We start from the raw sequence: 26,146 nt of genomic DNA on the forward strand, positions 1-26,146 counted from the left end.
CTTTGGGGTACAGAGACTAAGGCAGGACCAGTTCACTTTATGAACTGGACCAGGAAATATATAATCAGATATATAGGTCAGCACCAACCTTAATCCTAAGGAGCCCTCACCTGGGAACTGTGATTCTTACTAAGTTTATTTAAGAAGGTGGTAAACATGTACACAGCTTTGCTGTGTATATTTTGTGTATATTTTTGATCATTAGTTCCCGGAGTGAAAATAGGACCACACGCTTTGGAAGTCTAGACTGGAAACCTGTTTAGCTGGACAATCCTGAAGAGTTTATCAGCTCTTTAAAATTTTGCTAATCAGGGCTTGACCTGATTATAGAACTGAAATTTGTCAGCAGTTTGTGACTCCTTAGGCCTGCCTTGCAGCTTGTCAAGTCTGATTTAGACTGCACAGCAGCTATGTCTTAGCACATCAGTAAAGTGAGTGTGTCTCTGCCAGGTTGCTCCCTCCTCTAGGGCGCATGTTCCTGTGGGAAGAAGGAGAACCACCTCCCGTCACCCATCATTCTCTGCTGCATGTAATTTCTGAGTAGTTTATAGAGGACAGGGGAAAAAGACACTTTGCCACCAGAACAAAATGTTTTCCTCATGAAACAGATCCGGGTTGTCTGACCATATACCAGCCTCTTCGTGTTGCTCCTGGCTTTACTTAGTGGTAGAGAAAGAAGCATCAAAAGCTTATTCCTGCATAAGTCAGGCTTGGGTCAACCTATCCTTTGCACCCTGTGGATGTGATTGTTAACACTGGAAGAAAAGGCAGGCACGTGTTGGTTCTGACCCAGCCATTCTCTGGTAGTGACATCTGGAAAGGCAGGCCAGGTTTGGAGCAGGCACATCCTTTGCTTCTGAGCCAATTGTATCTAGCCCCAAAGAGATGTGGATTGGTTTGTGTGAGAGGAGAGAGCTGCGATTGGTGAGCCCGTCCCTGTCTTTGTGCGACAGCCCTCAGATGCGTTAGCTGAAGACAAGTTTTGTGCGCCAGGTGGTCCTCTGACTAACCCACCCATTTGGTTCCCCTTTAGAGCTCCTGCAGCTCTGAACCTTCCCACAACTCTGCGTGAGTGTCAGTGTCTCATGTTGAATTTCCATCTTGACTCATCTGTCTCTAGGCGAAGATCCCTGCAAAGATTTAAATTGGGAACCAGACCTTGAGAATGTCTGTTCAGAGCATTTCACAGCTTCGGGATAAATGCATTTTCCTTCTTAACCCAATCTGTTTTCCTAATTCTGTCCAGCTGGTTCTTGAACAGCCCTGCTTTGAGAAAGCTGCCCAGCTAAGGTGGATGCTTGTACTAGCTCTTACCTCCCAAGGCACTCCTATCCTTTTCGGCCTGCCCAGGATTCCCAAGAAAGAGATCCACGGTGACAAGGGGGCTGCAGTTTGCTCCCATGGCTCAGGAAACAAATTTTGTCTATCCCAAAAGGGGCTTCCCAGGTGGCTCAGTGGTAGAGTCTGCCTGCCAATGCAGTAGACACAGGAGATGTGGGTTTGGTCCCTGGGTCGGGAAGATCCCCTGGAGGAGAAAATGGCAACCCATTCCAGTATTCTTGCCTGGAGGATCTCATGAACAGAGGAGCCTGGCTGGCTGCAGTCCAAAGGATTGCAGAGTCAGACACAGCTGAGCAACTGGGCATACGAAAGACTCGTTCGTCGAGGAGGTCTGATGGTCCTTTGGTCACATGATGTCTGGTGCTCTCTGGGCTCTGTTGAATGGAGCACGCTTTTTTACTGAGTTTACAGTGACCGCTGTTTACCACTGTCCCACTTATGCCCCTTGTTTCTTTTGCTGAGCCTTGAGAAGGAGGAAGGATACAAAAGTAGTTTATCGACACAGCCACATGAGCGCTGTCATGAAGACTAGAACTAGAGATAGCAGATTTGTTACGCCTCATGTCCTAAACACATTTTCTCTTGTCTGAGTCTTTGTTTTTCTGGAAAACTCAAACTTCTTAGAAGATGAGCTGAATGTGTTTGCATAGGCATATAGACAAGATGGACACATCAACCTCAGTTACAGGCTCTGGAGGTCCTAGCCCCTGGTGGATGTGCTAGGATGAGGTAGGTTCTATGGGCGGTGTCCTACTTCTGAGGGTCTTTCTCAGTCTTGAGAGTTTGATATTCTCTTGAGTGTAGGAAGCTCAGACCCAAATCTGGTCACGACAGCCACCACTCTGACCTCTTTAGGAGTGGTTACAGATCTGGGGGAGGGAATTCCAATTTCGTTAGTCTTCCCTATATTTCTTGTGTTAATAAACCCTTTACCTCTTTCTCCTGGCTGACATATGAGGAGCTCCACAGTAAATTTGCCATGACTTCCACTGAAATTTGACAGTTTTCAAGGTTTTTTTTTCCTTTCTGTATTTAGATGTGGTTATGGTTGCACTGTCAGCCCTTATCTCTTCTGTCATCCAGCCAGCTCCCAACTGGGTTAGGAGGTATTTGCTTTGCTGTCAGTGTTGGCTGCATAATGAGGTGGATGGTTAAGAAATGGGTTGTGTAGTGTCTCTGGAAATCTAAATTTTTTTCCCTGGTTGAGGGGGAAGCAGTATTATTGGAAGAAGGCAGTAGGGAGGCAAATGTTGGCTCTGGCTTCAACGCTTTCTCCTCAGGATCTTGGATAAGCCGAGGAAATCATTCTTAATTTAAAAGCTTGTTTTATCTGCCGTGTAGGGCTGCTGTTCTGTAATGACAGGTTCCAAGGTGGCCCCCATAGACTGCCTGCTTCCTGGCCAGCAGGGCCTCATTTTGTTGTGCACGGTCATGAGGAATGTTGCAGGGCAGCAGAAGTAGGAAGGTTTGAAAGCCTGGTTTGGGCATGATGGGTGAATCCAATCTGCCCACCTTCTGTTAGCCTAAGGAGGAGGGGGATTATTTTATTAGATTAGGCTTAGAGGAGGTAGAATAGGAATGGCTTCACTGGATTGTTACTGGCTGACTGGAGCACTATTATGAGAAGAATTCTGAGGTTCTCTGGGCTCAAACAGAGTTTTTCCTGTCCTGTGGTTGCAGAGTAGAAACAGATATCATGTGTTTCACATTTTTGTCATTGATGCTCCAGGGCTTCAAGGGTCCCTGGATTATGCTTGGCATTGTGTTGCAGTGAACAACTTGAGTGCTCTTTGAAGATAAGGATAATTTGCTGATGAAATTTAACTGGAATTTCCTGATAATTCCACTAGAATTGTTGAATTATTTGGAATTAAAGCCATGTGAGAACCACCTGACTAGCAAGTCTCTCAGGGAGGTGAGGCTGCCACTGGCAGAGGTCCCGGAAATTTGGGACTGTGAGACCAGGGTCCTGAAGCTTATGCACTTTAGATCAACATGATGTTACTTTAGGTTTATTCTTCAGTCACTCAGTCATGTCCGACTCTTTGCGACCCCATAGACTGCAGCATGCCAGGCTCCCTGTCCTTCACCATCTCCCGGTACTTGCTCAAACTCATGTCCTTTGAGTCAGTGGTGCCATCCAACCATCTCATCCTCTGTCGCCCCCTTCTCCTCCTGCCTTCAGTCTTTCCCAACATCAGGGTCTTTTCCACTTTAGGTTAGTTAGTTCCTAACTTAGGTTAGTTAGTTCCTGATTCTGGATTCCAGAACAATCTGTGGTCCTGACTCCTGCAGTATAGGGGGCGTTCCTCAGCCCACCCTGTTTCTCCGCTTCTGTCTCATCACTGCTTTGGCATAGCCTCAGGGAGTTCTTGTTTTCTGGTTGGTTCTTTCGCTGTGGCTGTTCAGGAAGAACTAGACTAGGTACCCACTTTGGGAACGTGGTGGTGTTTGATGTTAACTGCCCTTGGGACTTTGCTTATTCTCCAGCTTTGCCAAATGCAGACAGCAGATTATATACATAGAAAACCAAAACTGGAAAGCAAGCAAACAAAAAAACCTAGAGCTTGTCTCAGTAGAAGGGAAGGCTCCTTTTGTACCGTGCTCTGACTGTTTTCGCTGTCTTCTGTCTTTCCTGTGAGGCTGGGATCTCCTCCGAGCACAGGGCTGTCTTCTGTCTCTCTCTATCCTCTAGCCCAGACATGAACGAGGTGGATAGGCAGAGGAAAAGAAGGGAGGGGGAGAAGAGGTGGGGGGAGAAGTGGGGGAGGGGCAGAGTAAGATCTACATTTAGGGAGACGGAGAGACACGGACGGAGGGTGTGTGAGCGAGCTTGCTGGTGAGCTCTGTGTGCGTGAGTGTGCTGGGAAGGGGGTGTGTGCGCCAGGAGCGTGCGAGGAGGGCTGGTGCCCTCTGGGCGGTTGCAGGCAGGAAGCAGCTGGAGAGGAGGAGGAGCGGCAGCAGGAGCAGGAGCTGCCCTGCTTTCTGTCTCTGTCTCAAAGCCCGGAATCGGCTGAGTTAGAATTCCACGTCCAGTCAAAGTTTGCAGCTATAACCTTCAGCGGGCCGGTCATCAGTACTCCCCCTCAGCAGAGAGGCGTGGACCAGACTGGATTCCTAGATTTGCAGCCAGCAAGACTCCTGCCCAGCCCGTCACTGAGGGAATTTCTCTGCCGGGGTATTGTTCCTATCTTCAACTTTGCACCAAGGAGCCAGCCAGCTGGGTGCCGCCGGGAATAATTGCTCCTCAGCTCTCTGTTTGTCGGGTGGGCAAGCTGCTGTGCTGTGGCTTACAGAGTTCACCCTGTGGCTTCTCTGTCAAACCAAGGAGTGCTTCTGAATGGGTTTCCCTTTAGAGACAGCACTCAAATTCTAAAACTTGAGAATTTGTGGTTCTCATGTGTGTTCCCCCACCCCTTTTCATTTCTTTAACTCTTATTTTGATTGCAGCAGCAAGGTAAGTGGTGTTGAGTGTATGACTGACTCTGAATGAGAAGCAGGGACAAAAGCAAAGCATTTGTGGGTGGAATATGGAGCAGCTACTTTAATTACATAACTGCATGAGCCAACTTGCTGGTGGGGGTCATTACAAGGAGGGAAAAACAGCATATTCAGCACAGAGGGTAGAGTCTTCACGTGCATGTGTTTATATGCTGATAACCTGACTGTCCATTCCTCCCTGAAACTCTCCTGTATGTATGTAAATACCATCCGCCCTTTTGTATATGTGCACACCTGTATACGAAGAATCTGTATCTCTCTCTTGGTATGTTCATATGTTTATAAATAACCAGTCCGTTCCTCTCTTATGTATTACATATATATATATATATATATATATATATATACACACACACATAGACAACTCATTCATTCATTTTACATAAATATACACAAGTCATCTTTCACGTGCATGCGTATGTATGTTCTTTTATCTCATACATGTATGCATATACCTACGTAACCTTCCTATTCTTGTATATGGCTATGTATATTCAGAAACCTTTCCATTTTTCCAACGTGTGAGAGTGTGTTTAAATGTCTATACTGTGCTTCTGTCTAATGTGAGTATTAATTCATCCTTGTGTTTTTACTCTACATATACAAAAGTCGTCTTGAGTTTTCTCAGATTTAAATGTGGACACACATGGGTAACAGATAACATGTCCACTTGTGTCATGCTTGTGAAATGAAACAAGCACTGACTTTGTAGATTGAAGCCCCTGTTTAAAATCCCAGCTCACTCAGTGACCTTGGTCAAGGCATTTAAGCTCTCTGAACTTTATTTTCCTCGTTTATGAAATCAGAAGAGTAACTCTTACCTCTTACCTCATAGAATTGTTGTGATGATAAAATGGGAAGCTTGTAAACTGTAAAATTTTAAACAGCTTTACTCCTGCCGTGTTCCCCTCTAGTGTGAGTTGTGTAGGATTGCACACCTTTGGCCCAGCTGCATGGAGACCACGCTCTTGTCTGTGAGAGGTCTCTCAGTCTTCCCTGCGAAGGTGTAGCTTCTGTTGAAGTTACCGTATTCTTCTTGTAGGTTTGCCCATAGTATTGGACCTAAGCTACATGGAGCTGCACGGTCTCTAGAAAGAGTCAGGTTGAGAGAGAAAAGGTCTCATTCCCTGCAGGTTTGGGCCTTTGTTCTTTGTAGCCTTGGGGAGAATCTAGCCTGTCACCAAATGAAAATATGCTGCTTGGAGCTAGGATCCGAGTGAGCACGTTAAAGGGAGAGTGAAAGAACAGAACATTCTACTGCCCCTGAGATGACAGTCTCTTCTTGGCAGTCAGCATCCACTGCCAGGTTTTAAAGGTTCTCCAGAGCGTCCCGCACCCTAACCTTCTAAAACTATGCTATTCAATGTAGTAACCACCAGCCACATGTGGTTGTTGAGTGCTTGAAGAGTGGCTGGTTTAAACTGAGATGTGCTGTAAATGGAAGATCCATACCAGAGTTCAAGGACTCAGTATGAAAAACAGAATGCCTATAAATGATGATATTTTTAGATTGATTTTGTGTTGAAAGAATAATACCTTGGATAATGGGTGAAATCAAATACATTAAAATTAATTTTACCTATTTCTTTTTATTTATGCAGCTGCTAGAAATGTTTAAAATTATATATGTGGCTCACATTCTATTTCTGTTGAACAGTGCGGTTCTAGACCCACCATCAGCACAAGGATGAATGCAGCTCTTCCAGCTAGAGGGCACATGGAAGCCCCTTGACGGCAACCCTAGGGAGGACACACAGGGTTTGTCTCTTCCAGTCTTGTATTCTGGAGAGATACCAGCTAACTGACGGTCTGGCCGAAGCTGGTGCTGCCAGTACTCTCTTTATTTGTCCTGAGTGAGTGCCCCCCCCAAATTGTGAGCCAGTATATTTGGGGAGAAGTTTCCAGCTTAGTTTTACACTGGAAAGGAATTGTAAGCCATCAATCTATAAGAAAATTTAGAACTCAAAGTAAGTATGTTTTTATGGGAACAGAAATGGACTAGAAAGCAGAACACTTGGATTCTAAATCATCTCTGCCATCACTTACTTATTCCTTCCAGGGCACTGAGTTCTCACTGTGTGCTGGGCTTTATGCTTGGCATAGTAATGCCCTGTGCTCGGCATTAGGGATTAAAACACAAGCAAAGAGTCTTTGTCATGAGCATCCGAGTCTAGGTACACATGTATTTGTTTTACGGATTGTGAGACTCTTTGGTGTGATAAACCCTGGTCCTGCTGACAGGGAACCCTGGGAAGGGCACAGAATACCCAGCTCTCCTGACCGCCATTCAGTCTTCACTCTGGGGTCTTGATGTCCCAGCCCGCAGAAGGCAGCATGCTTTTCCGCGCTACTGTACAGCCCCTGAGGGTCTGTCTCTTTTCTTGGATGCAGTGCTTGAAGTTTTCTTTCCGTTACCATGTCCAGCTTCTGGCCAATAAATGGAGGTCCTCCTGAGACGGGCGACGAGGGCTGGCAACTACAGTCCAGGGCCCTTTGCTGTTGTTGTTTAGTCGCTAAGTCACGCTGGACTCTTGGCAACCCCATGGACTGCAGTCTGCCAGGTTTCCCTGTCCTCCATCACCTCCCAGAATTTGTTCAAACTCAGGGACCTTGCTATGAATTTGAGGAGCATTCTTCATTCCCTTTGGCTAATCTCAGCCTTTGTACCTTATGACTCTGATCATTGTGTCTGACAGGATTCTCTGTGAGCATTGATAACGTCTCACAGATTAACATCATAAGAGTACCCTTATCTGCCTTGGGCTAGAAATTCATTTCCCACCATGTTAGCCATAGAGCATTATTGGTAAATGGCCCAGGAATGATCTGACTTCCGCGAGTGATATGGGGGAGGTAGGTAGGAGACTCAGAGCTCTTGGCTTTCTGCCTTCTGTGCTTGTTTCTCACAAAATGAGAGGCTGCTTGATATCGGTACAAAGAGCCCCGGCCCATTCCCAGGGGTCTCCCCGCTGTTTCCTCCAAGCCAAGCTTTGGGTCAGAAGCAATTTTACAAGGAATACTCACATTCCTAATGACATTTATTTGATAAGGCAGAGAGAGATGAAAGAACCAGGCATTTCAGAAAGCCGAGAGCTTTTTTCCTCTTGACTCTTTTTGGCAGGCTGGTGCTGATGCAGTGTGATATAAGGGTCTCCTCTCTGACATAGTTCTCAGCTTTCCATCATTGAAACTTTGTTCCTTTTGATTAATTCATTTTGTTTTGGTATGTTCCCTTTTCAAAAGCAAGTATTCCCTGAAAGGGCCACCTTATTCTTTGTAGCCTTAGGCATTCCTTAGGAAAACACTGCAGAAAGAGATGGTCATTTTCAAGGGTGTACGTATGAAACTTGGAGAGTTGACTCAGGTGGATAGGGCAGCATGGCACCACTGTGTACCTCGAAGGAAACTAGAAGGCTGACTTGGAGCTGCTCGGGCCCCGAGGCCTCCTTATGCCTTTCCAGTTCAGTTCAGTTCAGTCGCTCAGTCGTGTCTGACTCTTTGCGACCCCATGAACCACAGCACGCCAGGCCTCCCTGTCCATCACCAACTTCCGGAGTCCACCCAAACCCATGTCCATTGAGTCGATGATGCCATCCAACCATCTCATCCGCTATCGTCCCCTTCTCCTCCCGCCCTCAGTCTTTCCCAGCTTCAGGGTCTTTTCCAATGAGTCAGTTCTTCGCATCAGGTGGCCAAAGTATTGGAGTTTCAGCTTTAGAATCAGTTCTTCCAATGAACATTCAGGACTGATTTCCTTTAGGATGGACTGGTTGGATCTTCTTGCAGTCCAACGGAATCTCAAGAGTTTTCTCCAACACCACAATTCAAAAGCATCAGTTCTTTGGCGCTCAGCTTTCTTCACAGTCCAACTCTCACATCCATACATGACCACTGGAAAAACAATAGCCTTGACTAGACGGACCTTTGTTGACAAAGTAATGTCTCTGCTTTTTAATATGCTGTCTGGGTTGGTTATAACTTTCCTTCCAAGAAGTAAGCATCTTTTAATTTCATGGTTGCAGTCACCATCTGCAGTGATTTTGGAGCCCAGAAAAATAAAGTCAGCCACCGTGTCCACTGTTTCCCCATCTATTTCCCATGAAGTGATGGGACCAGATGCCATGATCTTAGTTTTCTGAATGTTGAGCTTTAAGCCAACTTTTTCACTCTCCTCTTTCACTTTCATCAAGAGGCTCTTTAGTTCTTCTTCACTTTCTGCCATAAGGGTGGTGTCATCTGCATATCTGAGGTTATTGATATTTCTCCCAACAATCTTGATTCCAGCTTGTGCTTCTTCCAGCCCAGCGTTTCCAGTTCAAGTATTCTTTTTTCCCCCCAAGTGTTACTTCTTGGTGGCCTTCCCTGTCCTGCTTTTGCTGGACTTCCCATCAACTTCCCATTCCCCACGCTGGAATTAGGTGCTCGCTTTTCTATTACAACTTCTATTATAACGTGTATCACTTTGTGATAGTTTATATGCCTAACTTTGTTTCCAAACTTTAATATATTAGAGACCAGGAACTGTGTCTTCTATTCCTAGCTCATAGTTTAGTGCCTGGAACATTGATTGAATTGATTTAGAGATCAACTGTTTTACTCACACATTGGCCCTGGTTACCCCATTCCTGTGGACAGCAGTAGCAAAGAAAGGCTGAAGAAGGAGGTGGTCTTGAGCCGGACATCCTGGCTCTTCTGGTTGCCCTTTCAGCCCATCCTGTCTCCTGGTATCCTGTGGCGTTCTGGGCAGAGTGACTGGCTAATCCTCTGGGCATCACAGTGAGCTCTGTCCCCTGTTTCCAAACCTCAATAGGTGGACGACTGAGTGGCTTTGGTGCCTTTACAGAACCCAGGTCCCTAGGAGGTGATTCTTAAGTTCAGAGTTCATCTGGGAGCTGCGGCTACCAATTCAGAAGAAGGTTTAGAGGGTTTTGTTTGTTTAGTATGAACACAAGCTTCTTTGTTGGAGCCCAGGAGGAGCTGCTCTGGGAGCTCTAGCTGGAAATTTCCTGTTTGTCGCTGATGTATTTTAAATAGGAAAGCAGGCTGCTCCGCCTTTAGACCTTCAGGATGCCACAGGAAAGGGCTCTGGATGGCAGCAGCTGTGCCATTGGTCCCCTGTGTGGCTGGCCAGCCTGTGGTGTAGGCCCTGCACTCTCAGACCTGGCGAGACTGTCCAGGAAGTTAGGCCAGGCCCACCTGGAATACTGATCTGATGGGCAGAAGCAGATTGGCCCAAAGTTAACCTGGCCTGCGCTGAAGCAATAGCAGGACAGTCAGCTTCAGTGTTGTTTCTGGACAGCTGCCTCCTCTAGACCGGAGTGGGGCCAGCTGGGGAGGGCCTGGCAGTGGGTTCTGGGCCTCGCTAGCATTAGAAAGGAAGACTTGGCCCATGTAGCTGTTTTTCCCCTTCCTCGTGCTTTCAGGCTGCCTGAGGGACGGTGGCAAGCATCCTGTCACCTGAATGAAATGTTGGAAGTGAATATTTTGCTCTTCCCTTTTCTTACCTTCAAAAGAAAACTTCTAGAAGAAAGACTGACAGAGGGACAGTGTAACGGTTGTCATCCAGGCCTTGCTGCAGACCGTTAGAAGACACTGGGAAAGCTAGGGGTCTGGGGCTGGGATAGAAGTCATGGTTCGCTCAAATCATACCATTTAGGCAACTGCACGCTAGGCTTAGACGCTGGTTTCCCTGCTTCTTTGTCGCAGGGTCTTGCCGTGTCAGTAATAATAACTGTGCTCTGGTGCTGTACAGGTTACCAGTTAGCAGTCTCTCATTTTATAACATCTCCGTGGTGACCTCCCCCACTTTACAGATAAGGAAACTAAGGGACAGAGAGGAGAGGTGTTTAATCCAAGGTCACTGGTGAAGCAAGACTCAAACTTACTCTCTGGGGGTGTTCAGCCTAGTACCACTTGATTGTGGCTCATACTCAGAGCTTCCAACTTGGTTTAGTAAACAGTCTTTCTCCTTTGAGAAGAGCTTGAAAAGCAAATGGCCAGCTCTAGTCCATCAGGCTGGGGACATGATTTAAAGCTAATACTGGGTACCGAGACCAAATCAGGGTACCTAGACCTTGCACCTTAGGGAGAAAAGAGGGGTGGCTTTGGAAATGTAGATTTTGTTCTTTTGGAAGGAGAGAAGTAAGAATTTGAGTCATTCCTGGAATTGGGGGCTTTGGTGTCTAGGCAACTGGATCTCTAGATCCGAGACTCAGGAGTTCTGAATGTGCATGTACTGTCTGTCTGTCTGTGTATCTGTCTCTCTCTCTCTCTCTCACACACACACACATACACACACACCGAGCCTAGATTGAGTTGACCACATTACGGGTATGGCTGATCCTGACCCCTTGAAACATTGAAGTAAAGCAGTAATGCTTAAAAAGCAGTAATTAGGCCTCTCCGATGCCTCACAGGATGGTTAGAGTTCTTAAATGAAGAATTCCTTGATGAAGTAAGAGTTTTTACATGAGCTAGAGAGAAGAAGGGAAGAAATGAAAAGGAAATTAATCTAGTCTCTTGATCCTTGGCCTAGTTATTTCCAGTAAAAGAGGTCAGCTTCATCTTTATTTCAAGTCTTGGGACTTGTTCTTCTGGTTCTCCTTAGTCTGGAGAAGTCCAGTGCTTTTCATTTTCAGACCCACAGATTGTAGTCGGTGGTCTTCCCCACCAATGATCGCTGTGGGAGCAGTCAGCTTGTGTCCTTCACAGCCAGTTTTCACTTTTTAGGGTTCACTTGAGTTAGAAGGAGGCAGGGGTGTCAGAAGATATATAAATCTAGGTCAAATCTAGAAAATAGAGAAACCGTCTCCAGTTGAAGAACAGGAAGGGTAGCGTGTCTCCCACCAACCTATCTGACCCATCCCCAGCTGACCCGGCAGAGCCAGAGAGGACTGGCGGTCCCATGCACTCCTGGGCTCTCTATTTCACCCTTTGTCCTTTCCCCTCTGCTCCTTCCCTCCATTCTGCATTTTTCCAGTAAAAAGGGAATGGATTCCCACCCCTCCACCCCCCAGAAGGTAACAGGCATCTCTGTAAGTCACAATCACTGGTAGCTTAGTATTTAGGGGCAAGACTGGTGGCAGGTCTTTTTTCACCTTTTTGGAGAAGAGCAGAACACCCTGGAACCCTCTCCAATGTAACCAACTCCCCACCGGTCACATGTGTTGTTCTCTCCAGGCCATTCAGAGGGTTCCAGTAGCGCTCTGTTACTCCAGCAATAGATAGCTAGGAAATCGCTTTCTTGTCATGGTCCTTTCTGCAAGTGAAGAGTTGCTGTCACTAAACAGAGGGAAAACACTTCCTGCTATAAGCACAGGCAGGAGCAGACCTTTATGTAGCTGAGTCTTCACTGGAACAACAAACTGGAGGGGAAGAAAAAGAAACATTCCATGCCTTGTCTGTTACTGTGTGTGTGATTTGAGCTTTGGTGGTTAAACATCTGTGTGTTCGTTGCTGAGCCTCATGTTGAATTTGTAAAGGTTCAGTCTCTGTCGAGTTCATCCCACCTGTTTCCCAGGAGTGTTTCAATCCTGATGCCTTTGGCATCAGCCCTTGCTCACAACACAAGGGCTTGATCTGATTTTACATCAAAACTGATGGGAAGCCAAGGAGAGAGAGAGAAGTGACTGCCTGCAACCTTTAAGGCTAGCCTTGGGAGGCAGGTCACTGTTGACTCCTAGAGCCTTAGAAGGTAATGTTCTTATTCCTGCTTGACGGCTTGATTCATATTACCATGCTGCCTCTGATCCAGGCACACTATTTTCCTTTTTCGCTAGCTGCAGGGTAAAAGTCAAACCAGGATCCAGGGACATGTGCCAGGTTTGAACCACACATGGGACCACTCCAGGCATCACTGTGGGCCAAGCCCCAGGCATCAGCCATCAATAATTGCTGAAAATAGACGGAAAAGAGCAGGTCAGGGTATTGCCTTCTAACACAATCTCTATTAGCCATCCTGACCAGAAGCAAGAGGAGCAAGCCTGAGAATCCCTCAGACCCTGAGGGAGAAAATGAAGCGATTGTTGCAAGAGTCAGAGGAAGAAATCATGGTCACCTTGGGACCCTCCCCCAGGCTTTCCCCAGATAAAGCTAAGGCAGAGGCTGTGTGTGACATCAAGAGCAAGCCCTCAGGCCCCGCCGGAACCTTGCCAGGGGACAGCTTCCTGCCCCCTCGCTGTGGGCCTGTAGCCTCTGCTGTTGGTGGGGATACAGACGGGGGCCTGGCCCAGCCTTGCAGCTTCGGGCAGCAGGCCAGTGGCCAGCTTCCTCTGGGCTCCACAGCCTGTGTTCCAGGGTCTGCCTCTCAGGACCTCTCATCTGCCAGCATCACCACAAGCTGTCCAGAGCCCTCAGAGAGGGATCAAGCCAAGCCCCTCTTGTCCAGAGGCCTTGGCCAAGGCTGTCGCCATGAACAGCAGGAACCTTTGGGAGATGTGGTGGACTATATCATCAGAGAGCTGCAGGGTATCAGCCGTCTCCAAACTGAGATTGCTGAGTTGCGGCAGCACTTGAGCCAAGTCCGAGGTTCAGTGGATGAGGTCTCTAGCTGTGTAGACTCAGTTCTGAGTGAAATAGAAGGCTTGCATGTGAGCAGCAGTTCCCTGGCCAAAGGGTGTGTGGGGGGAAAGGCCCAGGAACCCCATGTGGACAGACCCAGCGAGGAAGCCATTCTGTATCTGTATGGACTTCCTGAGCAAGATGGGGAAGATACCATGGAGCTGGCTCACAACTTCCTGGCCAAGCACATGTGTGTTAACGGCATGCAGTGCAATAGGTTCATTAAAGAGGCTTACCGAGCTGGCAGAAGCCCAGCTCCCAGGCCTACTGTTGTGAAGCTTGCCCATCTAGAGCATCGGGACCTCATATTGCAGAAATCCATCCTCTTGCAGAGTTTAGGGGTCCGGATCGCCACCAGAGAAGAGCCAAGCCAGCCACCATGCTCTAAGAATCCCCCATCTTTGGAACAACAACTCCAGCATCGCAATTTGAATTCTTTACACCTGGATAAGCCAGTTTTTCAGGTGGAAACAGGGGACAGAGGACCAATAACAGGAGCACATCAGATGAGGGCTCAGAATCAACATAGAGAACCCCAGACCCCTGAACAGCAAGGCCTTTGCTTCCCACCCAAGAATGATTTGGCAAAGCCAAGCAATGAGTCTAAGCCAGGGGGTGAAGTCAGAGGAACATCAGGAAACCCCCAAGTTCTCAGGGGCTCCTGCAATGAATTGACAGGAAGAGAGGCTTCTTTGTCCACCCTCCTTCAGTGTGAGGAACCTTCCCTAGTGTTAATCTCGAAAGAGGAGGATTCTGAGAAATCACAGGTTTTCAAACAGTGTAACCTGGGACCTAAAGCAGCAAAACCAGAAAACAACCGCAGTGACAAAAGTGAGACCGGCAGTTGCCTTTCACTGTCTGGGTTGCTGAAGGCAGAGGACCAACTCCTGGCCTGTGAAGCTGGGTTGGATATTCTGAGCTCAAAGCAGCTAGAGGACCTCTTGACAGACAAGTCCAGAAGGTTTGCAACTCTGAGCTGTGACAGCCTGATGGAGGAAATCAGCATTGGGCCCGAGACTTTGAATGACATGGTTCATATTGACTTGAATGAAGAGGAGGAGCATGCCGCTCAGGTCCTCAAAGATGTCTTGGAAAAGTCCTCTCACCTGGGTGACTCGCAGGAGGACGAAGATGTAGAAATCAAGTTTTACACGAGTAAACTGGGCCGAGCGATTGACCACTTTCGTTCAGCTTTGCAGGGAGTGTTTCAGAAGCTGGAGAACAGTGGGTCCATCACCCCTGAGGACCTTGAAAGCATTGAGAGTGGCTCCCAGTCCGAGAACAGTGATAGACTTCTCGGCACAGTGAGTTCAGGGGGTGCTCAGGATTTCTCACTGGGGAGCCCCGGGAGTCAGGGGAGTGAGAGCATACTCAGCGTGGTATCTGGTGGAGTGGGCATCTCTGCCCAGGGAGACCAGACCTCTCAGGATCCCAGCAACTCCTCTCCGGCTTCCAGTAACTTGCCTCTTGCATATTCATCGCCAGGGTTTGCTCTGGCTCCGTGTCTGGGAAGTGAAACTTGTTCCAGGCCTGAATCTCCCAAACAGGGCAGACTAAGCCTAGAACAGGTGTGCACGGAGACCATCTACCTCAACAGATGCATCAGCAATTTTAAAGATGTTCTAAGAGAGAAAAGACTGAGGCAGAAAAAACTTATACACGAGCTGGTACAGAAGACAGACCATCTCTCAATAGAAGACATGCACCCAGGTATTTCAAGTCTCTGGTGAATGGGTTTGCAGCTGGCTGGGTGTGTCCTGCATCAGGCCAGCATGAGATCTGGCTTGGTGGTGAGCTTCACAGGGTGATGGGGGAGGTTCACATCTTCAATCAGTCTCAATTACTGGGATGTAGATTTGTAAGTTGATCCTGTGGGAATTGGAGTGACAGAATTGAAAAGTGACAGAAAAAAGAGTTCCTGTCCATAGGGAGCTTCCAGTTTATTGGCAGGAGCTTTAGAAAGTACCTTTTCAGAAGAGGAAGAGCACTTGGGCAAAAATAGTTTATAGCTGCAGAACTTTAGGCTATCCTGATGTAAAGTGGGTGTGGGGTAGGAGGCAGGGACGAGGGAAGGAGGCGTGTTTCTCATAGGAGCTAAGATGCTGATGCAGTCCTGTGTTGCATTTCAAAATCATTCTCCGTGAGCTTCTTGCTGAGATGAGATTGCCATTTCTCCAGCAGCTGATGGGGCTTCTCCACCTTGTGGACCACTGTGGGAATTTCCCTTACCCTTACCTGTCTTCTTCCCGTACTGGAGTTGACAGGACAGAACCTTAGTTCTACCTCGGAGCTGTCCAGAAACTTCTTGCAGCGCTGACCCTGCCCAAGAGCCTGACTCTGCTCCCCCCCGTCACGTTCCCTTTGTTACATCTCCAGTTAAAGGCTGCTTACCTAACATTTAGACAGTGGAATGGTTTTTGGCTACAAGAATTGGGAAAAGTCTTTTCTGGGCAGCATGGAGATGACATGTAGCTTTAAAATTACTTCTCCCAATCAAAAATATAATAAATTTATCCAAAGAGCATATGCTTTATTCATCTAATTTTAAATGTAAATGAGGTTGTCCTCTTATACGTATAACCTGATTAATCTTTCTAAGGCAAGATTAAAATTATGAAACATATTGTGTTGGCAGAGATGTGAGAGAACAGGTACTCATCCATTGCTGGTGCGTGGGAGTGGAAGTTGGTATAACCTCTGAGGAAGGCAGCTGGCCACATGCATCAGAATTTTGTGCCCTTTGAGGCCCAGCACTGCTTCCAAGAATGTATCCTGCAGGTACATTTTCACCTGTAGAAGGGACATATGTTCAAGGCTGTTTCTGAGCTATTGTTTTTAATAGTGAAGATTGAAAACAACCTAAATGTTCTTAAGAAAGGCTGGTTAAATAACTTACTGGCACATCCAAATGATGAAATACAGTACCATGCAGCTGTAAAAAGAAAGGTACCTCTTTACTGAAATGGAAAGATATATTGACATATTTCAGAAAACAAGGTGCAGAACAGCATGTATAAGATGCTTTGTTGTTGTTGGTTAGTCGCTAAGTCGTGTCAGACTCTTTGCAACCCCATGGAATATAGCCCATCAGGCTCCTCTGTCCATGGGATTTTCCAGGCAAGAATAATGGAGTGGGTTGCCATTTCCTACTCCAGGGGGATCCCTGACTCAGGAATCAAGCCCATGTCTTCTGCATTGGCAGGTGGATTTTTTTTTTTTTTTAAACCACTGAGCCACCAGGGAAGCTCATACATTTGTATAAAAAGGAGAGATGAAGAATACATACACAAACCCGTAATGTGTGTTTGTTTGTATGTGTAGAATATTTAACACAGGAGTTCCCTAGTGACCTAGTGGTTAGGATTCTGGGCTTTCATTGCTGTTGCCCTGGATCAGTCCCTGGCCAGGGAACTGAGATCTTGCAAGCCACTTGGCATGGCCAAAACAACCACCACCACCCAGCTAACCAACCAAACAAAAAACCACTAAGATACATAAGAAACGTATAGGATTGCCCATGGGAAAAGGTATTAGGTAAAAAACTAGTGAAATGAGATTCTTTTTTTACTGTATACACTTTTTTTTTTTTTATAATTTTTAGAATTTGAATCATGACTATGTCATCATAAAATTAAACTGAAAAATTAAAATCCTGTTCCTTTCAAATATCCCTAGAGCTGCTCTTGATACCCTATCAAAAAGTCTCAATTCCTTCACTTGGCATTTAAGGCCACAACACCTGGTCTCTAGTTTACATTTCTAGGCTTATCTTCTGTTGTCCCACGGTCCTCCCCCTGGAAGGAACCTTCTGTCTCACAAATTAACCTTGTACTTTGTTTTCAGCATATCACATATACATGCTTCCTTCTAGCTTGAGTTGTTACGTTTGCCACATCAATCTAGGAAAAGTTACTCAGTTCTTCAGCATACAGCCAAAGTTTCACCTCCTCTAGGAAGCTTTCTATAATTCCTCAGACACAAGGGGTTTTGAACTCTCTTTAACTTTGCAGCCCCTTTTCTTTCTTCCTGGTCACTTAAAAATTTTTATATTGGATTGGCCAAAAAGGTCACTCAGGTGTTTTCCATAAGATGTTACAGAAAACTCCAGATGAACTTTTTGGCCAACCCAATATTGCAGCAACAGTAGAAACAACTCATATCAAAGCAGTACTTCCTTACTAGCTCTTTTAGCTGTGGTGGGAGTCAGTGTTAGCCAGAACATCCAGAACCCTGGGGCTCAGTCCTTCAAGTTGCAGTGTTTCTCTTCTGGGCTGCCATCCTACTGGACCGTGCAGGAGCTTGTGACAGCAGCAGAAATAACGAGAAGGAAGTGTTCTGAAACGCCAGTGAGAGATCAAGCCAGAATTCTGGGTGCTTTCCAAGATCCACTCTGGTCTGTGGGCTACAGACGGGGTGGCAGAGAGGCTGTCGGGCAGTGGCAGCTGCCCTTCAGTGCTAGATCCCGCCTGACTGCAGCACCATGCCTTAAAGCCCAAGGAACAGAGCAAGGTGAATAGGCACACAGTCAGGCCTCTGGCCAACACAGTGGAGTCCACAGGAGCCGTCACCCTAACCTGGTAAACTGATTCAATACAATAGTGACTGCTACCACAAGAAAGATTTGAAAAACGCTTTCCTCACTGCTCTGCCTGAGACCTTTTACAGCCTAAGCTTACTCAGAACAATGTTTTCAAAAGTGACCAATGTTCTAACACATATGGGTGCTTCATTTCTTTTTGTGGCTGAATAATATTCCATTATGCGGATATAGCACATTTTGTTCATACATTCATCAGTTGATGGACATTTTGTTGTGCTTTGCTGTTGTTATTGTTGTTTTACCACGTTTTTGGCTATTATGAATAATGTTGCTGTTTTTGTGTGGACATATATTCTGTGTATATACCTAGAAAGGGAACACTGGGTCATGTGGTAACTGTGTTTCACGTTTTTTTGGAACTTATAGACTGTTTACCAATGTGGTTGCACCATTTTGCATTTCTGCCAGCAGTGTATGCAAGTTCAAATTTCTCCACATCCTAGCCATTCTATTTTTATTAGAGCCATCCTAGTGAGTGTGACTGGTATCTTCTAGCTTTGATTTTCATTTCCCTAGTGGTTAATGATGTTAAAACATCTTTTCATATGCTTATTGGCCATTTAATGTCTATTTAATGTCTTTTTATCAATTTAATGTCTATTTAAATCCTTTATCCATTTTTAAGTTGAGTTGTTTGTCTTTTTCTGTCGAGTTGTTAAGAGTTGTTTATATGTTTTGGACATCAGTTCAGTCGCTCAGTCGTATCCGACTCTTTGCGACCCCCTGGAATGCAGCACGCCAGGCTTCCCTGTCCATCACCAACTCCCGGAGCTTGCTCAAACTCATACATTAACTCATTGATGCCATCCAACCATCTCATCCTCTGTCGTCCTTTTATCCTCCTGCCTTCAATCTTTCCCAGCATCAGGGTCTTTTCCAATGAGTCAGTTCTTCGCATCAGGTAGCCAAAGTATTGAAGTTTCAGCTTCAGTATCAGTCCTTTCAATGAATAGTCAGGACTGATTTCCTTTAGGACTGACTGGTTTGATCTCCTTGCAGTCCAAGGAATTCTCACTCCAACACCACAGTTCAAAAGCATCAATTCTTTGGCCCTCAGCTTTCCTTATAGTCCATCTCTAACATCCATACATGACTACTGGAAAAACTGTAGCTTTGACTAGACAGACCTTTGTTGGCAAAGTAATGTCTCTGCTTTTTAATATGCTGTCTATGTTGGTCATAGCTTTTCTTCCAAGGAGCAAGTGTCTTGTAATTTCATGAATGCAGTCACCATCTGCAGTGATTTTGGAGCCCAATAAAATAAAGTCTGTCACTGTTTACCTTGTTTCTCCATCTATTTGCCATGGAGTGATGTGACTGGATGATCTTAGTTTTTTGAATGTTGAATTTTAGGCCAACTTTTTCACTCTCCTCTTTCACTTTCATCAAGAGGCTCTTTAGTCCCTCTTCATTTTCTGCCATATGAGTGGTGTCATCTGCGTACCTGAGATGTATCTGAAGTTATTGATATTTCTCCCAGCAATCTTGACTCCAGCTTGTGCTTCATCCAGCCTGGCATTTTGCATGATGTACTCTGCATATAAGTTAAATAAGCAGGGTGACAATGTATAGCCTTGACATACTCCTTTCCTGATTTGGAACCAGTCTGTTGTTCCATGTCCAGTTCTAACTGTTGCTTTTTGACCTGCATACAGTTTTCTTGGCAGGCAGGTCAGGTGGTCTGGTAGTCCCATCTCTTGAACAATTTTCCACAGTTTGTCATGATCTACACAAAGGCTTTGGTATAGTCAATAAAGCAAAAGTAGATGTTTTTCTGGAACTATCTTGCTTTTTCAATAATCTAACAGATGTTGGCAATTTGATCTGTTTCCTCTGCCTTTTCTAAATCCAGCTTGAACATGTGGAAGTTCTGGCTTCATGTACTGTTGAAGCCTTGCTTGGAGAATTTTGAGCATTACCTTGCTTGCATGTGAGATGAGTACAATCATGCAGTAGTTTGAGCATTCTTTGGCATTGCACTTCTTGGGGATTGGAATGAAAACTGACCTTTTCCAGTCCTGTGGCCACTGCTGAGTTTTCCAAATTTGCTGGCATATTGAGTGCAGCTCTTTCACAGGATCATCTTTTAGGATTTGAAATAGCTCAACTGGAATGCAGTCACCTCCACTAGCTTTATTCATAGTGATGCTTCCTAAAGCCCATTTGACTTTGCATTCCAGGATGTCTGGCTCTAGGTGAGTGATCACACTGTCATGATTATCTGGGTTGTGAAGATCTTTCTTGTATAGTTTTTGTGTATTCTTGCCACCTCTTAATATCTTCTGCTTCTGTTAGGTCCATACCATTTCTGTCTTTTACTGTGCTCATCTTTGCATGAAACGTTCGCTTGTTACCTTGAATTTTCTTGAAAAGATCTCTAGTCTTTCCCGTTCTATTGTTTTCCTCTATTTGTTTGCATTGATCGCTGAGGAAGGCTTTCTTATCTCTCCTTGCTATTCTTTGGAGCTCTGCATTCAAATGGGAATATCTTTCCTTTTCTCCTTTGCCTTTTGCTTCTCTCCTTTTCACAGCTATTTGTAAGGCCTCCTCAGACAGCCATTTTGCCTTTTTGCATTTCTTTTTCTTGGGGATGGTCTTGATCCTTGCCTCCTCTACAATGGCCTGAACCTCAGTCCATAGTTCATCAGGCACTCTGTCTGTCAGACCTAATCCCTTGAATCTATTTGTCACTTCCACTGTCTAATCATAAGGGTCCAGATAATAAGGACATAAGGACATAGGTCCAGATGATTTGTAAATATTTTCCCCCAATTTGTTGGTTGTCTTTTTTCCTTCTTTATGCTGTCCTTTGAAGCATAAATGTTTTATTCTTCAAAAAAATTATTGTGATAAAATATAGAAAACATAAAATTTAACATTTTAGCCATTTTAAATTCATTCACATGACCATCACCATGTGGTCATCACCACCATCTAATCCCCAGAACTTTTTCCATTTTCCCTAGCTGAAACTCTGTACCCTTAAATTAACTCCCTGTTCTCTCCTCCCCTCAGCCACTGGCAATCACCACTGTACTTTCTGTCTCTCTAAATTTGACTGCTCTAGGTACCTCATATAAGTGTATTTGCACAATATTTGTTCTTTTGTGACTGGCTCATTTCACTTGACATAATGTCTTTGAAGTTCACCATGTTGTAGCATGTCAGAATTTCTTGCCTTTTTAAGGGTGAATGATACTCCATTGTATGTATATATGCTACATTTGTTTATCCATTCATCCATCAGTGGACACTTGGGTTTCTTCTATGTTTTGGGTATTGTGAATAATGCTGCTATAAATAGGGGTGTACAAATACCTGTTGAAGTTCTTGCTTTCATTTCTTTTGGGTATACACACAGAAGTGGCATTGTTGTAATCCTGATTTTTTTTTTTTTTTTTGAGGCATTGCTGTTATTTTCTGCAGCAGCTGTCATTGCACATTCCTAACAGCAGTGCACATAGGTTCTAGTTTTTCGACATCCTTGCTAAATAACACTTGTTATTTCCTGGTTGACTTTGTTTGGTTTGCCATCATAATATGGGTATTAGAGTACAAAAGTTTTAAGTTTTGATGAAGTTCTATTTATCTATTCTCGTGTTGATTTTGCTTTTGGTTTTATAGCTAAACCATTGTCTAATCCAAGGTCACAAAAATTTACTCCTATTTTTTTCCCCTAAATGTTTCATAATTTTATTTAGTGCTTATATTTAGGTCTGTGATTCATTTTGAGTTAATTTTTGTGAATGGTGTGAGACAGGGGTCCAGCTTCTTTCTTGAGCATGTGTATGTCTAGTTATCTCAGCACCATTTATTGAAAAATAATATTCTTTATCCGTTGAATGATCAAAATCAACTGGCCATAAATGTAAGAGTTTATTTCTGGAGTACCAGTTCTAGTCCGTTAATTTTAGTCTGTCCTTATGCCTCAATTTCTTTCTTTTTTCCTTTCTTTTTTGGCCGCGTGTGATGTGGGATTCTTAGTTCTCCGACCTGGAGATCGAACCTGCATCCCCTACATTGGAATTGCAGTCTTAACCACTGGGCCACCAGGGTAGTCCCTAGATTCCTTCTTTTTGAAATTCTTTCTTCACTTGGCTTCCAGAATACCTCTCTGTCTTATTTCTCCTCCAACATTATTGACCATTTCTTCTGGAGTCATTTTTGCTACTCCCTCCTTATCTTCCCACCCTTGTAGTACCTCAGGATTCCATCCTGACCACTGCTTTTTATTTATACACACTTCCTAGGTAATCTCTTTCAGTCTCATGATTTTCATAAGCATTCCCAGATTGATATCTGGCCCAGATATCTTCTAGGAATACCAGACTCTACATCTACTTAACACCCACATTTCCGTGTGAATAGATGTCTCAGATTTGACATATTCAAAACCAAACTCCTGATCCTTCTCCGTAAACCCTGCCAAACCTACTTTCCCTATAGTCTTCCTTACCAGTAAATGGCAACTCCATTCTTGCAGCTAGCTGCTCAGACCCAAATCCATAGAGTCATTCTTTTTTTTTTTTTAACCACATTGTTTTGTTTCTTATTTGCTTGTTTGTTTTCGGCTGTGCTGGGTCTTAGTTGCGGCATATGGGATCTAGTTCCCTGAGCAGGGATTGAACCTGGACCCCCTGCATTGGAAGCGAGGAGTCTTAAACACTGCACCACTGGGGAAGTCCCAATACAGTCAGTCGTGACTTCTCTGTTTCTTTCATAAGCCATATCCAGTCAGTTATTAAAGTCCACCTGCTTTGCCTTTAAAACATATTCCAAACCTTGCCACTAACCTCTCAATCTCAGTCACCGTTTTCTCTCATCCAGATGATAGTGGTAGTCTTACTGATCTCCTGGCTTCTACCCTTGTCCGTCTGCCGTCTATTCTCCCCAGCCAGAGTAATCCACATAAAACACAAGTCAGATCATGTCACTTCTCTGTTCAGAACCTTCTGGTGATTTTTTTCTGTCTCACTCAGAATGAAAGCCAAAGTGCTTATGAGGGCCCTATTTGAAATGCTCCTCTGAGGCAGACTTGTTCCTTCACACCAGCTATGCTGTCACCTCAGACTTTACACTTGCTGTGTGTTCTGACTGGAATACTTTTCTCTTTGCACTCTGAATAGCTTCTTTACTAATTTTTCTTCATATCTCTGCTTAGATGTTCTTTTAGCAATGAGGCCTCCTGACAATGTTTTGTAAGGTTTTCATAGCATAACATGACCACTGGGGACAATATCTTTTCCCCTTACCTGGATTTTTCAGCAAAGTCCCTGTCATCTGTGATCGGTTCAGTTCAGTTCAGTCGCTCAGTCATGTCTGATTCTTTGCTTCCCCATGGACTGCAGCACGCCAGGCCTCCCTGTCCATTACCAACTCCTGGAGTTTACTCAAATTCATTCCATTGAGTCGATGATGCCATCCAACCATCTCATCCTCTGTCGTCCCCTTCTCCTCCCACCTTCAATCTTTCCCAACATCAGGGTCTTTTCAAATGAGTCAGTTCTTCGCATCAGGTTATAGTATACATAGCTCCAGATTCTGGAACCAGAGTACCTGTTTCGAATTTTGGCTTTGCCACTTGCTGTGACTTCAGGCAAGTTTCTTAATGTCTCTGTGATCTTCATAGATCAATAGAAAAATGGATCAATAGAAATGGAGATTATAGAAATGGATAATAGAAATGGATCATAGATCAATGTAAAAATGGATATTATAACAGTATATACTCAGTAGAGTTGTTGTGAAAAGTAAATGAGCTTACTCAAATAAAATGCCAGATATGTATTGTGTTCACTTGGTGTTCACAGGTCTCATCTTCACCATCATTGTTAGTTGTCTGTTCCTCCTACTAGACTAGAAGCTTCTGAAGATCACAATTCACTGCTCTAGCAGCGTGAGAACAGTACCTAATGTGAAGTAGGTTCTCAGTGAGTATTTAAGGGATGGAAGTTGTGGTACATACATACAGTGAAATATTACTCAGCCATAAAAGGAGCACATTTGAGTCAGTTCTAGTGAGGTGGATGAACCTAGAGACTTCCCTGGTGGCAGATGGTAGAGCCTGTTACACAGAGTAAAGTAAGTCAGAAAGAGGAAAACAAACTTCTGGGTATTAACGCTTACATATGGACTCTAGAAAAGTGGTACTGATGAACTTCTTTGCAGGGCAGGAGTAGAAGCTCAGACACAGAGAACAGACCTGTGGACCCAGCAGGGAAAGGAAGGGGTGGGTGGATTGAGAGAGTAGCATTGAAATGCATACATTACCGTACGTCAAACAGGTGGCTAATGAGAAGTTGTGTGACACAGGGCGCTCAGCCTGGTGCTCGGAGACAACCTAGAGGGCTGGGATGAGGTGGAGGGAGGGCTAGGAGGGAGGGGACATGTGTATACTCGTGGTTGATTCATGCTAGTGTACGGCAGCAACCAACACAACATTGTGAAGCAGTTATCCTCCAATTAAAAATAAATAAAAATTTAAAAAGAAATGAATCCTCACAATAACTCTGGGCAATCGCTAGTCTTATCATCTTTTTAAAGATAAGGAAATGCAGGCTCAGGTAAGTTGAGTGCCTCAAATCTTTGACTCCTAAGTAATGGAGTTAAGGTTGTTTTAACAGTGAGGAAGTGTGTCTCTTCCTCATCAGGTGGACTATCTGGAAGAGTGAGATTATTCTTAGGGATCAGGAATTTTCCTGCAAAGCAGGTGTTATATAGACATGTATCACTTAAATCGAAAACTAAATCTGAGTGGAAAAATCCTAAGGCATTTTAAGAAGTTAGGAGGCACAGAGTGTTTGATTCCTAACAAGAAAAGATTTTTTTAAGTTAGTAATAAGAAAATGTTTGGCCAGTGGTTGGGACAAACTGAGGGGACTAGTACAGTGGCTCTTTGGGGTCTGGAAAATGGTACAGGCTGAGGCCTGTCTTTTCTCTTAGGCAAGACACATGTCCTTAGGAAGGCTGTTGTTTTCTAAGTTCTGAAATTTCAAGTTCCTTTTACTACATAAAAACACTAGATGTGCTAAACCCTCAGACTACAAAGGTGAAATAAAATATATGCATATGTAATTCTTGCTCTCAAGAAATTCGCACTATGTAAAGGGAGACGTTTATACAGACAATTGACAGTGAAACACACTGAGAACAAACTGCCACAGATGTGTGTGCACAAGCGCGTGGGTGCCACGACGCGTGGTAGAGAAGCACCGAGTTCTGTTTTTGAGAGGAAGGCAGATACATTTTCAGAGACATAAATATTTGATCTAAGTTTTTAAGAAGAAGTCAGAGTTCACCCCGTCAATGCAAGAGGCCAGGACATGGAGAGCCTTGACAATACATTGACTTTTCCTCTTTAGGCATCATGGGGAACTCTGGGAAGAATAGAACGTCACAACTGAAGTAACTTTGACAGGATGTGTACAATATATTTGGGATAGTGGAGGAACAGAGAAACCTTTTCAGCTTGAATCAAGGGGTCAGTTAGTGTTCGTTGCCTAGCTTGCTTTTTCAAAGGGAACAGAGTGTTCTCAGGAAGTAGGGAGTAGACGTAGTAGAAGAGACCGTTCCCTCTCCCAGAAATGTTTTTTTTAATCTCACCCACTTTTCTGCGCTGTTTTGGAAGATTCCTATTCCTGAATCCCTTCTGTCAAGTCAGGTGACCCATTAGGTAATCAGAAATAGCTTGAAAAATTGGGAACTTATTAGTTCTCCCTTCTACTTGTTATGTAACATCAGTGATTCTTTATTCAAAGGGATGGGAAAAGTAAAGAAAAGAGGGGCTAATGGGCCCAGATAATGAACTTTGCTTAGAGAAGGAAGCCTCAGTCAAGCAAGTGTGGCCTAGAAGGCAATGTAGCGTCTGGCAAATGGGAAAGGAGTAATTTATGGACTTTATTCTTCCTCTCCTGTGGTTTGCTTGGGTCCTTCTAGAAGTGTCAGTTTCTTTTGACGTATTGTTCTAAATTCGGTAGATAATCAAACCTGGGATTGCAGCCGTGGTTTTATCATTCAGATCATAGTGACTTATGATAAGGACTCGGTGCCTCCAAATCTATGGCCACTGAGCATCCAGGTCCTGGCCTTACTTCCAGGCCTTAACTTGGCCTAACTTAACTTAAGCTCTGGGAAAACAGGCCAAGG

The 26,146-nt window shown here is 44.7% G+C and overlaps 1 protein-coding gene across 2 annotated transcripts in view; it reads left to right on the forward strand.

Annotated features, from left to right (window-relative positions):
* UNC13B (unc-13 homolog B) overlaps positions 1 to 26,146 on the forward strand; it is a 197,173-nt gene that overhangs the window by 128,186 nt on the left and 42,841 nt on the right. Inside the window, exon 1 of one of the 2 annotated variants that reach the window (XM_065907909.1) lies at positions 12,855 to 15,111. The exons of the other annotated variant lie outside the window; for it this stretch is intronic. Coding sequence (XP_065763981.1) covers positions 12,855 to 15,111 — 2,257 coding nt within the window. Of the gene's footprint in view, positions 1 to 12,854; positions 15,112 to 26,146 lie in introns of those variants that run through there. 2 annotated transcript variants of the gene reach the window in all.

The sequence above is a fragment of the Muntiacus reevesi genome, chromosome 17, assembly GCF_963930625.1.
Source record: "Muntiacus reevesi chromosome 17, mMunRee1.1, whole genome shotgun sequence".
NCBI lineage: Eukaryota > Metazoa > Chordata > Mammalia > Artiodactyla > Cervidae > Muntiacus > Muntiacus reevesi.